Genomic DNA, 14,411 nt, shown 5'->3' on the forward strand with positions numbered 1-14,411 from the left:
CTATGACTAATTCATTGTAACATTACATTGAAGGCCAACAAAAGTAGGAGTTTTCTAAAGAGTAAAAGTTAAGATTTCCCCTTAGATTTACTCATAGGTCTGCTTAAAAAAAAAAAAAAAAATTAAAGCAAGTAAGTAGGACATCGCTAAGCCCTCAAAGTCCAAACGTTGGACCCTCAAGGTCCAAGGTAAAACATTGGATTTCTCCTTAGATTTCCTTATAGTTCTGCTAAATAAAAAAGTAAAGCAACTAAGTATGACAGCACTAAACCATCAAGGTCCAAAACGGCGGTGCTGATCACCGCCAGTTGGGGGCCCGCCATCCCGTGCTTTCGCCCATCCTTCCTGCTTACCTTCTCCAGATCTCCCCAGGTACCCATTTGAAGCTGGGTCAACTCTGGCTGAGCTTACAGAATCACGCCACTGACCCCCGTCCTAAAACAAACAACCGACCACGCCAAGAATCGAATCCTTCCTTAATAAACTCCAAATAACAATTTTCAGGGACAATAGATGACTTTTAGTAGGAATTTGAGGAAGGGAGGGAAATATACCAAAACATAGAAATTCGTGTTTTATTGGTTTTGAAGCCGAGGTATCACTCAAGGACTCAATCTATAAGGAAAGGTGAAAGAAAATCAACAGTTATCACAGTCTGAATATAATTCGGTGATTTTCTACTCTATATACGGTAGTTGCCGAGTCAACCTAGTCTAAGGACAGTGGCCCCAGCTGAGAAAATTACCTTTTTAGCAGACTGATAGTCTCCTAACATGGTTGGCTCTAATTTATGATATACAATAATACGAATGGCAATTCAGTAGGACCTGATCATAAACCTATATATGAAAATTGGATAAAATCACTGGACGCTTACAAGACTTACATTAAAAAGTATGGTAGCTTTCCCAAAGGACAAGAAATGCAAAATCTAAGCCAAGGGTATTTTGTTTGCTATTGTAAAAATAAATCATATAATTCTCGAGCACTTTAAGTACCGCGGATGAACTTAATTCACACATGTGTCAAAAAAGACACAAAATAAAAAAGAAAAGAAAGCATGCTTAATTTAGGCTGTGGCCTTAGTACATTGAAAATTTACTGATGAACGTACGAGAAAGAAACACAGAAGCAGAAATTTGAAATAAATTGGTTACTAATCAATTTTGTAATAGCTCTTATGTACTGATCAGATTCAATATTTAATAGCTATTTTCCACCATGTCTTTACCGAAATAATAAAAAAAAAAGGAAGAAGCAACTAAAATAAATAAAACTTATTTAAGGTGATTAAAGGCTGAAAACATATACTCTTACACTTTCCGTTTTGTTCAGGATTCAAATACAGTAGAGCTTATTCATATCTAATTTACGGAGTAGACAAAAAAAAAAAAAAAAAAAAAAAAAAAACCTGCACAGAAAATATCACAATTCAGAGTAAATTCAAATAGCCATCTGAAATGGAAGCCCCAATAGAGTTATATCCAGTATACAACTTTTTTTTTGCAATTGAGATAGGAATTAAAAATAAATAACCAAACATTTACAAGAAAACTCAAGAAACATACATATTATTTAAAGGCTATTTTTTGGCATATTTGATATTATATCCAGTGAAAGTATTTTTTTTCCAATACTATCAAATGAAGGTTGTTCACTAACTAAGACGACTTTGATATCAGGAATTAATCTCAAAAAACTTTTTCCAAAAACACGTTTTTCAAAGAAAAGTAAAAATCTCCATTGAGGCAAGAATGAGCAAAAATAATTCAAATAATCGTTCAAGTGTAAAACTACCACAAGTCACTATCAATAAATAAATGAAACGAGCAAAAATTAGCACGATTAGGGCTGACAACCCCATATCTTCTCAAGACCAGAACACAATTTGCGCTTTACTGAAAAAAAAACAAAACAACAACAACAACACAGAAATTACCGTGGATTGTCAGTTTAATTGACATATACTGACATTTCTTCCTTAAAAGTTTTAATAATTTTTTATTTATGAAAGTAAGAAAAGTGAAAACATTTCAAATGTATTTTGTTTTCAGTAAAGCGCAAACTGTGTTATCGTCTTGAGAAGGCATGGGGTTATCAGCCCTACTCATGTTAATTTTTGCTCGTTTTGAGTTTGAGGTTAGGTTAATTGGCTAATTATTGTAATTTCTGTTCATTTTGAGTTTCATTTATTTATTGACAGTGATTTGTGTTAGTTTTACACTCGGAACATTATTGGACTTTATTTTTGCTCATTCTTGGCTTAATGGAGCTCTTTACTTTCCTTTGAAAAATTTATTTTTTGGAAAAAGTTTTTAAAATTGATTTCTGTTTGTTTTTTATTGACATAGTCTTTTCCATAGAAATAATATTTCATATATTTTCAGTTTTTTTTCTATAAGCATCCGTAATATGAGTTGCTATTTTTATGATGGAGAAACTTTTTCAAAAGTTTTTAATCCCGACACAAACTGTACTTTTTAATTTAATTTTATAGCTTCTGCAGGTGATCTGAAAAATAAACGTTATTATCACTCCCAAAAGATCCTAACTAATGCTCTGTGACAACATGGATACACTGACTTTTTTTATTTATTTAAATTGTAAGAGCAGAAGTAGTAATAGTAGTAGTAGTAATAGTATATAGTAATAGTGGTATAAGTTGAAAAGTTTCAACTTATTACACCCAGTCGTTTTCGATACATTGCTGAGGTATCTTATTGGCAACCACAAACATAATGCCTTTTGATTTATTTTAAAATAACATTTAGTTTTAAAGCATAATGGGCCAATTGCATGATTATGGGGGGTTGACATGCCTAATATCCCTAAAGACATAGTTGATGAACCGTTCTATTATGCTGAACAATATGGCTGTCTTAAAATTTTGACTGGATGCGTTTGGAAAATTAAGGGGCTTGAAAGAAGAGCTGTTTGCCCTCCAATCTCTTTTTACTCTTAAAAAGGGCACCAGAACTTTTAATTTTGAATTGAATTAGCTTCTTTAAAAGTTTCAATGATGTTTCTAGCTATCATAAAGTGATGGCACCGCTATGATATTGCTTATATGCCCTTTTGAGAACCTGCATGCATACAGTCTTTTCCTATAATTGAAACTCCTAAACGTTCCCTGAAAGTTTCGTCTTAATACCTTTAGCGTCATTAGTTACATTAACTGTAGTGGTAGTTTTAAAAGTAAGCATACAGTGGCTTGCTTCTGGCTAGTTCAAAATCCCCAACAACTTAACCTTAAAGGTCTAAATTAATAATATAAGTTGTTCTTCAGATATTGCTTTTTCACCTTTTTGAAAGTCCACATGCTTAAAGTTTTTGTTTTATTTAGTTCAACATCGGCCAAAATATTCCTTAAAAGCTTCACCTTAATACCCTTAGCTTGCGCAGTAGCAATAAGCTGTAACAGCATTAGTAGCAATATGCGCATAGCACCTTTGGTTTTTTCAACTTTTCCTAAAACAGACGCTGAAAGTTTCGGCTTAATACACACCCTCAACCATTCATGAATCATTTCTGGTGCGTCCGCTTGACAACCTGTATGGACATGTGTTTCGTTTCAGTTCCATACAGTTTCTATATATCCCAAATTTATCGCCTTAATATCCTTAGTTTTAATAGTAGTAGTAGTAGCTGTAGAGCTAATTGTAGTAGCCTAAGCTTTAGTGGTAGTAGCAGTAATAGAGGTAGTAATAATAGTTGCAGTAAAAGTAGTATGAGTAGGATCAGTAGCATTAGGATGAAAATGTTTTCTTTTGGTTAGTTCATCATCCCTCACAGCGAGCCCTGCTAGTTTCAACTTCACACACCAAACTGTTCTTAAGATATTGCTGTTACACGCCTTTGACAAATTGTATAATTTTCTTCAAAATATTTATATCAGATGCATTTTGAGAAAGTATGAGGTTCGGGGGAGGGGTATCCACACTTCGATCACTCTCAATCTTAAAAAAAAACACTAGAACTTCTGATTACTTATCTAATGAGCCCCCTCCGAAATTTATACGATCACCCATTCTATTTAAACCTTATATGCCCCCCAAGGCGTAACTTAAAACCCTTCCCCTGGGGGCTGTGGGAAGGGGAGTTGTCACCTTCCAAGACATAATTTTCGGATCTTTCAATTATGTTGAACAAAATAGCTATCTTAAAATTTTGATTGGATGTGTTTGGGGAAATGGTGGGCGTCGGAGGAGGGGTTGGTTGCTCTACAATCTTTTTCGACAATTAAAAAGGGCGCTACCCATTTCAATGCCAAATTGAATGAGCTCTTTTCGAAGTTTCTACGACGAAAAATCGCCATCTCAAAATTTCTATCAGATGCATTTTTGGAAAAATGAATTTAGGAAAACCGTGGGGGGAGGACATTCACTCTCCGATCCCTCTGAATTTTAAAAAGGGGAGTAGAAGTTCCAATTACAAATCCAATGAACCTCCTCCGAAGTTTATACCATCACCCTTTCTATATATACCTTATGTGCCCACAGGGCATAACTTACAACCCTTGCTCTGAGGGCTCTGGGGTGGTTGTTATCCTCAAAGATATAATTTCTGGACCTTTCATTTACGTTGAACAAAATGGCTGTCTCAACATTTTGATTGGACGTGCTTGGATAAATGGTGGGCGTGGAAGGGGGCTAGTTGGAAGTTAGTTGCCCTCCAATCACTTTCAACCATTAAAAAGGGCACTAACCCTTTCAATTTTCAATCGAATGAGCTTTTTTCAAAGAAACGGACAACAAACGGGCATCTCATAGTTTCTCTCAAATGCATTTCGGGGAAATACAAGGTGTGTGTGTGGGGGGGGGGGTATCCACTTCTGATTCCCATCACTCTGAATATCAAAAAGGGCACTAAAAGTCTGATTAGCAATCCAATCAAACCCCTCCGAAGCTTATACGATCACCATTTCTAAAGTAACCTTACATGTGCCCACGACATAACTTGCGATCCTTGCCCTGACGGTTGTAGGGGGGTGTTATCCTCAATACCTAATTTCCGGACCTTTCGACTACGCTAAAAAATGACTATCTCAACATTTCGACTGAATGTGTTTGGGGAAATGGTGGGCATGGAAGGGGGGTTAGTTGCCCTCTAATCACTCACGACTATTCAAACTAGCAATAGTCCTTTCAATTTCCAATTGAATGAGTCCACCTTCGATACGAAGCGCCCTGGTCTAGAAAAAAATAATAATAAATAAATAAATAATACATTGTGACCACATGGCTCTTTACTTAAGCAGCGCTATTATGCTGCCTATGAAACCTTATATGCCCCTAGGACATAATTTACACCCCTTGCCTGGAGAGCTGTGGGAGAGGGGTGTCATCTTCAAATACATAATTTCATGACCTTTCAACTACGTTGAAAAAAATGGCTATCTCCAGACTTTGGTTGGATGTGTTTGGGGAAATGGTGGGCATGGAAGGGGGATTAGTTGCCCTCCAATCACTTTCGACAATTAAAATGGACGGTAGCCCTTTCAATTTCCAATTGAATGAGCCCTTATCGATGTTTCCATGACAACTCCTTCGATACGAAGGAGTTGTTCGAAAAAAAATATTACATTGTGCCCACATCGCTCTTTACTTAGGCAGCGCTATTGCACTGTCTATGAAACCTTATGTGCCCCCAGGGAATAACTTACAACTCTCGTTCTGAGGACTGTGGGGGGGGGGGGGTCATCTTCAAAGACATATCTATCCAAAGGGCCCTCTGAAGCTTATACGATCGCCCTTTCTATATATACCTTCTATGCCCCCAGGGCAAAACTTACCAACATTGTCCTGAGGACTCAGGGGAGTTGTCCTCCTCAAAGACATAATTTTCGGAGATTTCATTTGCGTTGAACAAAATGACTATCTCAAAATTTTGATTGGATGTGTTGGGAAAATGGTGGGCGTAGAAAGGGGGTTAGTTGCACTCCTGTCACTTTCGACTATTAAAATGGGCACTGGAAATGGTGGGCGTGGAAGGGGCGTTGGTGGCCCTCCAGTCACTTTCGACAATTAGAAAGCGCGGTAGCCCTTTCAATTTCCAATTGAATGAGTCCTTCTCGATGCTTCCACGATAACTCCTTCGATACGAAGTGCCCTCGTGTAACCCCCCCCCCCCAAAAAAAAAAAAAAAATTATCAAATTGTACCACGTCGCTCTTTACTTAGGCAGCGCTAATGCGCTGCCTATGAAACCTTATGTGCCCCCAGAGCATAGCTTACAACCCTTGCTCTGAGGGATGTGGGGATGACATTTTCAAAGATAAAATTTTCGGACTTTTCAATTACGTTGAACAAAATGGCTATCATATAATCATAGCAAATAAAAGATAAGAATCAAGAGCACGATCACATTCACCTCAAAGGAGGCGAATAATGAAAACATTCCACAAAAAAAGGGTCTTAGGAATAATTCTAGGCTATTCATGCAAACACCTTGTCTGAGTGAACACATCAAAGATGTTTTAATACATTATATAACAGCCATTCCCAAAGTTCAAATTTGTAATTGACGCTAACCTTCAAGGTGCTAAAAATAGCAGAATTGTTTCCGAATCTAATACAAAAAAAAATTGATTATTGGGATGTTCGATTTCACACTCCTATATTGCCACAAAACGAAAAAAATAAAAAAAACAATGTCGCCTAGAAGTAGAATTCATTGAACTGGCTATTGTAACGAGATGTATAGCTACAGAGTTGTTTGACCGTATACTATGAAGTAATTTGTGGTTGCTTTCGAGATGCCAATTACTGAGCCTAGTTATAACAAATGCGTAGAGTTTTCAGTTATTGAAGTTTTCAGAGTTTGTTTTTACCAGAGAGAAGGAGGAGGTGTAACATCCTTCAAATTAGGAGTATAGGCCAAAATTTCCCAATGATTTATAAGTAAAGGTTGCTTTCCCAATAACTTTAGGGGGGGGGGGGGCTTTAAATGATTCTTAACTGTGAGGAAAATCTCGACATTACCTGCGTGTCTGTATGTAGTCAATGGTAGTATGTATTTATCAATTAGTGAAATAAAGTAAAAATATATCCCATTACAAAACCAATTTTCAAGCAGAAACAAAATATTAAAACAAGTCAGAAATTTACCCAGAAATACTTGTATTTACTTTCTAAATGAACAATTTAATTTTAAAACAAATATTTCACAAGAAAAAATAGGCTATTGGTAAAACAAACTTGCATATAAAAAGAGACTTTCGACTTTTTTTTTTTTTTTTTTTTATTATATCTTTTGGTCAAAATAGACTGCTAATTCCACTCACCAAAATCACCGAAAGAGTTTATAAGAAAAAAAAGCTAATTTGTACTGAATTTTTTTTTAATTCTCAGCAGTCTTTATTCCATAGTCTTTAGCAGTGTTTACGATTGAAGAAACATAAGTAACAGATTTTTCTAATTAAAGCGTAACATGAAAAAATATACACATACACGTATTTTGAATATACGGTTAAAAATATCCGATTGACTATACATTTTTTTTTTTTTTTTTTTTTTTTTTTGCAGCCAATTTTGAATAAGATAAATAAAACTGTCCTGTACCTTAGCAAAGCAATTTGGATTTATGCTGTGGTTAGCAAAACGGATTTTGTTCCCTTTTCTCGTGGCATCAACAACATAATCTGCAACAAAGGAAAAGAAACTAAAATAGTAATTTACTAAAGGTAAAGGGTAACAGTATTCGGCTTTACATGCAAAATACAGCCCAGAAAAAATAGATTACTTTGTTTACTAGACAAAGAAGTTCTGCTGAAACACTCCTGATCTTCCGAATTTCCTTCTATTTGCTCTGTTTTTCTCATTTCATCACTTTGTTATTTACTAAAAACTTTGAAGATCATGAGACCACAAACTGAAAACAGAAGAAACAGAAGTTATGAAACAGCAATTTTTTTAGTTTTGTAATCTTAACAAAGCTCGCGGGATTTTTTCCCGAATCTTACTAAAATGATACCCCATGAAATGGTATTTCCACCAACATTAGGACGTCAAATGTACAAAGAGAAAGTTTTCTTCATTAAGTTCTTAGCTTGAAGAGGACATGGAATAATTCATAAAGCTGCAAAAGGTTTAGCTTCTTTTATCGTTAAGCGTCCGATATAATACATCTTTCTTTGCTTCTATTTATAAATACTTGCCTCCAAGATACCCTACTTGGCTAACTTAATCTAAAGTCTGAGGTCAAAGTGACATACACCCAATGACTTAGTAGGCTACGATAAAAAATTAAAAAAATAAAATAAAAATTGCTCCCACAGTAGAAGAAAAAAAAACCCTTTAAAATTCGATTAATAGTGGGAACCGGCAAGTACGCAGAGGGAATTTTGTGAAATGTTTAATTTCCCCATGGTTTTTTGGGATTTCTGGCAAAAGTAGAACATTTATTAAGAATCTAGATACATGTGTGAAGCCTTTTTTTGGGGGGGGGGGATTTTACAGCATGCAATTATCCGGTCAAGTCACTGCCCAATTATTAACCCATTTTCTGTCTAACTTTTTACCCTCTTTGAAGCAATTAGCGATTGTACTGTTATTTTTTTTTTTTTTTTGTAAAAAGAGTTTACTTTCCACATCAAAATAGAATTATCCTTGATATTAGGGCGTTTATCCCCCCCCCCTTTTTCAGAATAAAGTACAGCTTTTAATGGATCAATTTTTTGAAAATGTCATTTTTCATTAAAATCGACATTTTCGCAATAGAAGAACTACCCCCCATAGCATCCATATTGCACTGTTAATTTCCCTTTCAGTGGGATATAATAGATTAATAACTGGTTCTAAATCGCTATGAACATAACCTGAGCCTAAAACGTACTTTTGACGCTTCAGTCTTCTTCCCTCCCCCACCCATCCGCTACAATTCTACAGATTAAAGTTAATCTGTATTTTCCGATACACGTGCTTTTTGCATTTATTTAGTTACTAAATAAAAAAAGTGCTACTTTATATCTGCTGTTCCGAAGGTTTTGCCCCCCCCCCCGAAAAAAAATCCTGCGTACGTGCCTGAGTGGGAACCTTGCTAGAGCGACAATGCCTAGAGTGAGGGATTGGATTCTAGAAGTTTTCTTCAAAGGCAGTTCAAAAATGTTCTTGGCTGTATTTCCGTGAATATTTGATGTCTTTTAGCCTCGCTTAATCTCAAAATCTATAGCCCAAGCAAAACTGTAACTAATTCTTCGAATTAAGAATCAACTAAACAGAATAAACTTAGTAAAGAACGACATGTCTCCCATGCACAATTTTTTTTCCCGGCCACTTCATATAGAACGGATGGTTTTAGAACCTTAACAGGGGACTCGACATGAAACGAAATTGAAAGTTGATGTGAAACTGAAAGTTTGAGTCCCCTTTTAAGGGTCAAACTGATGAGAAAGACAACCATCCTTCCACACTAGCCATTTTTTGCCTGTCCGTAGCCATCTACGGCATAAGACGAAAATTTTGAGATAGCAGTTTCACTTGAAATTGTAAAGTACTCTGAAAACGTTATCTAGAGGGGAGAGCAAAAATGACATTATATTCACTGGGAAACATACCGAAAGTGATTGAGAAAATGTGGTAAAATAAGCCCTGTGCATAAAGGCCAACGAATTTATCTTGACAATGATAAATATAGAGAGTGAACCGTTTAATAGGAACAATTTTTCCAGGATCAACTTCGTGATTCATATAAATATTTTTTAAGGAACATAAGAAAAATGCTAGCAACACTTTTTTTTAACTATTTAAAGGATATAAAAAAAAGAAACTTTTTCGCCCTTTTCTGACATTTACCGCGCTAAAGAACTGGAAGAAGTTTCCGTGTGTGAAATTAAAATTCAAGTATAAAATTTTCATACCATTATTCAAATTGAAAAGGAATGAGCAAGAGTATCTGTCATAAACTTTTCCTCGTCTATCAGCTTCCTCTTGTGATATTATTTCCCCACAATACTCAGATATAAACTCGTTCTTCTGTACGCCATCTTTCAGGAATATTCCCCAGCCTGCTACGTCTGATGGAGCCAACAGAAGATGCTTATCTGCATAGGATAAAAATATTAGAATAAAAACAATAAAGTCCCACTTCAATTTTTGTCTCTCAGGCTCAAACAAGGGGAAAAAGAATGAAGGAGGGTGGAGGATATATAATTGTACAGAAAAACAATTTTTGTTTTTCTTTCTTTTTTTGAGAGGATTATATTAAGGAATTCCTTGCGACAGAACCAAGGAGCCTTCATAAACGAGACGGGGTTTTATCCACAGCGCAATCCTTCCAAACCTTGGTGGTAAGACTACTGAAAAATTAAGTCTTTAAATGTTAAAGCTATTTTCTTCTAATTTATCCCAATTTTAAATATTTATCAAATGCCTTAGAAGGGAAGGAAGTTTCCAAATGGTCATTCCTTAAAGGGCAATCCTAAGGCTTTTCAGATTTGAAATTAATAGAATTATTAAAATTTCAAGCCTGGAAAGATCTATCTTTTCAATAAATCCAAAATATATTCGTATGAAAATTTCACGAAGACCAAAAATCTCATTTTAGAACATGTCTCCCTAAAGTAAATTCTTAAGGTAAGCTCAAATATAAAAGTGCTTATCCAGAACCTAAAATACTAAAATAGCTAAGTACCAAAAATAAATCTAAGGCCGGCAACCAAACTATGTAATTTTATGCAACTTTATTCTTAAGATGAATTTAAGACACAATCAAAATTGTTGAGTCTCCTTAGTATAACATTTTCTCCTCGTATTTTTGAAAAATCTAGGATTTTAGACCATTGAAAATATTTTTAACCGTCTATGAAAATTTTCTAATGTAAACCTATAATAATAACAATTTATTTATGCCCTCTATACATACATGAATGTACACAGAGGAGTATAGGAAATAAATGAAAAGAAAACTGAAATTATACTTCTAACGAAAGTGACGACACTAAATGGCTCATAATAACTCATAAAGATATAACAAAATAGCTTATGATAGCTCATTAATGCATAACACTTAAATAACTCATAAAACATAACGCATAAACACTCATAATACATAACACATAAATAGCTGTTTTATTAAAGCTATGAAGACAAAACAATTTCTTTATTAAACAAGACAATTAAGGGGAAAATTTATTCTATTTTCCCTAGATCGTCTAACAAATCGATCGTATTGTTGATCCATTTTAACAGTAATATCAAATATACTGAATTTTCATATTATATACCTGTTTTTAAACCATAGCGGAATTCCAAGAAAATATTTATAAAACCGGAAAATGTATGTAAAAAAACTTACAAAAACCGAAAAATATTTACAAAACGCGGAAAACTTCAAAAATAGAAGAATAAAAATACATTAAGTGCAAACATTAAATTATAAATTATAGCAAGTGTTCGTTTATCAAAACGACCTTTCAACCTGACTAGCAGGCCATAGGTTTTTCCTAAGTTTTCCCAATACAGACGATAACAACAACTCCCACGTAGCTTCAATTGACGGACAAAAAGGCAAACCAAGGTAATTAATGGAATCTTTATTAAAAATATTCAGCGATCCCACTTTAATTGAATGATGCTGGAAATCCCTATTATTATTTGCCACTAGGAATTCTGTTTTAGTAGGTTCAATCTCTAATTCTATCTTCCGTAGATATGAGTATAGTATATTAATTGCATTCTACATTCATATTAAATTGTCCGAAAAAAAAAAAATATCATCAGCATACGACAAGTGGCTAATGTCGACACCGTCAATCACAAAAGGGGTAGGTAGCACGTGGCTGTTCTAATTGCGCTATTAAATATAAAGGGGCTAAGAACTGACCTTTGTTTTACTCCACGACGTAAAGAAATTCGGTCTGAAAGTCACCCTCCCGAAAAAATTCTCACAGATGAATAACCATACCAGCCCGTCAAACACTGGCCTATAAATGGGTTCCCTCTGCTACGCAACAAAGATAAAAAAAAAGCGTGGTTATGCAACATACTACCAAACGCTTTTGAAATATCAACTCCGCACACAAATAGTTGTTTTATATATGGTGAATTCAAAAATGTGATCAGGTTTTTTATTGAGTATCACAATTTTTTTAGTCTATTTTATATTTCAAAGTCTTTTTTTAGTTTTTTTTTTTTATATCGAACATCAAAAATTATCGCGGTTCGACGTCTTTAGAAATTATTTCCGTCACAATCCGAAATAATTGAAAACACGAAAGTCAGTCTTAAAAATCTAAATCAGAAAAACGTAGATAATAAAATGAATTGATTTGGGATGAAAAATAAATCTCCATAAATTATGTATATTTTTACTTTATTGCCTAACCAAATTTATCAATGCTATTTGACGGCTCACGTCTGAGCCACCCTCAATTTTTTTTTTTACATTTATATAAATTTAAACTTATGCTTACTTACAGGCATGTGAACTTGAATTTATTTCAAGAAGAGCAAGTCCATAAAACTGCAAGAAGAAACTGGCAAATTAGAAGATAAATATGGGACAGTGTGGGTGAAATTGTTAAATTTTATACATTTTGAGGGGTCCGATCCTGAAAGCCTCCACCGCCTCTCCTGACCCCCCCCCCCCTCTGTTTACTTTTACCACTTGTCTCAGGTAGACCTAAATTTTATATTGGTAACCCTTTTCAATAATAAGAACAAATATTGTAATTATAATATCCAAATAACAAAAAGTTCAAAACGTTTTCTGTGAGTTCAAAAAGCCCTCAGAAAACTAAAAAAAGTGCTTATTTGACTTTAGGACTTATTTTCTCTCTTATTCAGGCGACCTGACTGCTTACTCCAATGCTGATATGAAACCTGCTCCTTTCTTGCCGATACCTTTCGACTGTCTGAGCATATATCTGTTTCTTTCCATTTAACCTTCGAATTTTTGCTTTTAAGATTGTATCTACTCTTTAATTGAGTCTACAACTTTCATTGGCAACTTTTTGATGAGTTCTCTTCTGTTCTCTATCGTCCAAAGATTTCTAACTCTCCAAAAAAAAAAATATTATAGCTTAAAAAACCAGCAACTGAAAAATTGTTTATGTAGATGAAGGAAATTAAAGGGAAAATATTTATTCTTAAAAATTAGAGAGCAAAGATATAGTACAGACACGGCATCCAAAAAGTGCTTTTGCATTTCTAGCAGCGACAAATCCTGGAGTTATAAGACCAGATGGAAGCCAAATTTAACAAATATCACTTATCCTTCCCTTCTTGCTATTAATCAGTCATGGCCTATCATCCAATGTATAGAAGGTGGTTTACAGATAATATTTGGTTTTGCAAATACTTCATGACCCCAAAACATTTTCCTGATTAGCTAAATTCAGTCAGCTTTGTGCTTATTTTACCAAAGCTACGATTGTATTTATGTATCGAAGTTTCCTGATTAGCTGAATTCAGCCAGCTTTGTGCTTATTTTACCAAAGCTACGATTGTATTTATGTATCGAAGTTTCCTGATTAGCTGAATTCAGCCAGCTTTGTGCTTATTTTACCAAAGCTACGATTGTATTTATGTATCGAAGTTTCCTGATTAGCTGAATTCAGCCAGCTTTGTGCTTATTTTACCAAAGCTACGATTGTATTTATTTTTCAAAGTTTATGTAACTATGTATTGTAACTTATTCATTAAATTTAACAATGTATCGATCTGTCAACAACAAAAAATTGTCTTAACTTTCAAGTAAACCAATATGTCTAAGTGAAACCAACGTAAAATTTTGGAATGTAATTACAAAAAAATATACAGAGTATTTGAAAATATACAATATTTTTCTATAAAAATTTTACTTTGGGCACACAACTGTAACTTAGACGTTTATCAAACTTAGGCTAGTTGCACCTACATACAAATTAGGCTAAGATAACATTATGAGGATAGTTTGTTTAGAAGACATGAAATATCTACGAATTCCATAAGTGTCTAACCCCAGGTTTTGAACAGGGTTGGATGGAGTTAAAAGTGTCTATAAGTATGTCGATCCAGGATGCTTACCGTGAAGGCAGTTAATTTTCATGAGAAAAACCAAAAACTATTTCAAGATTAAAAATGATTTGCTTTTTACGTAGTGCCAACCAAAGATGATTTCAAAAGAGACCGGTATTAATAACATTCTTCTTTTACTTTTCCAAGATATTTCTTGTTTGTCCCTTTGCACTGAAAAGAGGAGCAAAAACATACGTAATCCACGCTGAATGCTGACATTTTTGCATGCCATTTTGGTCTGATCAATTTCTTCAGATCCACAAACTTCACACAGATCAGGATCACATTCTCGGTTTGCAACATAACAAGGACACTGTTTAGTGCTACAATGTCCTCTACAACGACATCCAGGGAAGCGGTTTGGACCTAAAATAAATTTGTTTCCTAGTCGATTTTACTTTTAGGACAGCAAACAAAA

The 14,411-nt window shown here is 34.5% G+C and overlaps 1 protein-coding gene across 1 annotated transcript in view; it reads right to left on the bottom strand.

The window, feature by feature from the left end:
* Positions 1–14,411, bottom strand: part of LOC136028180 (histone-lysine N-methyltransferase E(z)-like) — a 73,486-nt gene that overhangs the window by 1,107 nt on the left and 57,968 nt on the right. Inside the window, exons 11-13 of the mRNA XM_065705881.1 lie at positions 14,189–14,359; positions 9,856–10,038; positions 7,559–7,638 (exon numbers count right to left, since the gene is read on the bottom strand). Coding sequence (XP_065561953.1) covers positions 7,559–7,638; positions 9,856–10,038; positions 14,189–14,359 — 434 coding nt within the window. The remainder of the gene's footprint in view (positions 1–7,558; positions 7,639–9,855; positions 10,039–14,188; positions 14,360–14,411) is intronic.

Source organism: Artemia franciscana, chromosome 6 (genome assembly GCF_032884065.1).
Source record: "Artemia franciscana chromosome 6, ASM3288406v1, whole genome shotgun sequence".
Lineage (NCBI taxonomy): Eukaryota > Metazoa > Arthropoda > Branchiopoda > Anostraca > Artemiidae > Artemia > Artemia franciscana.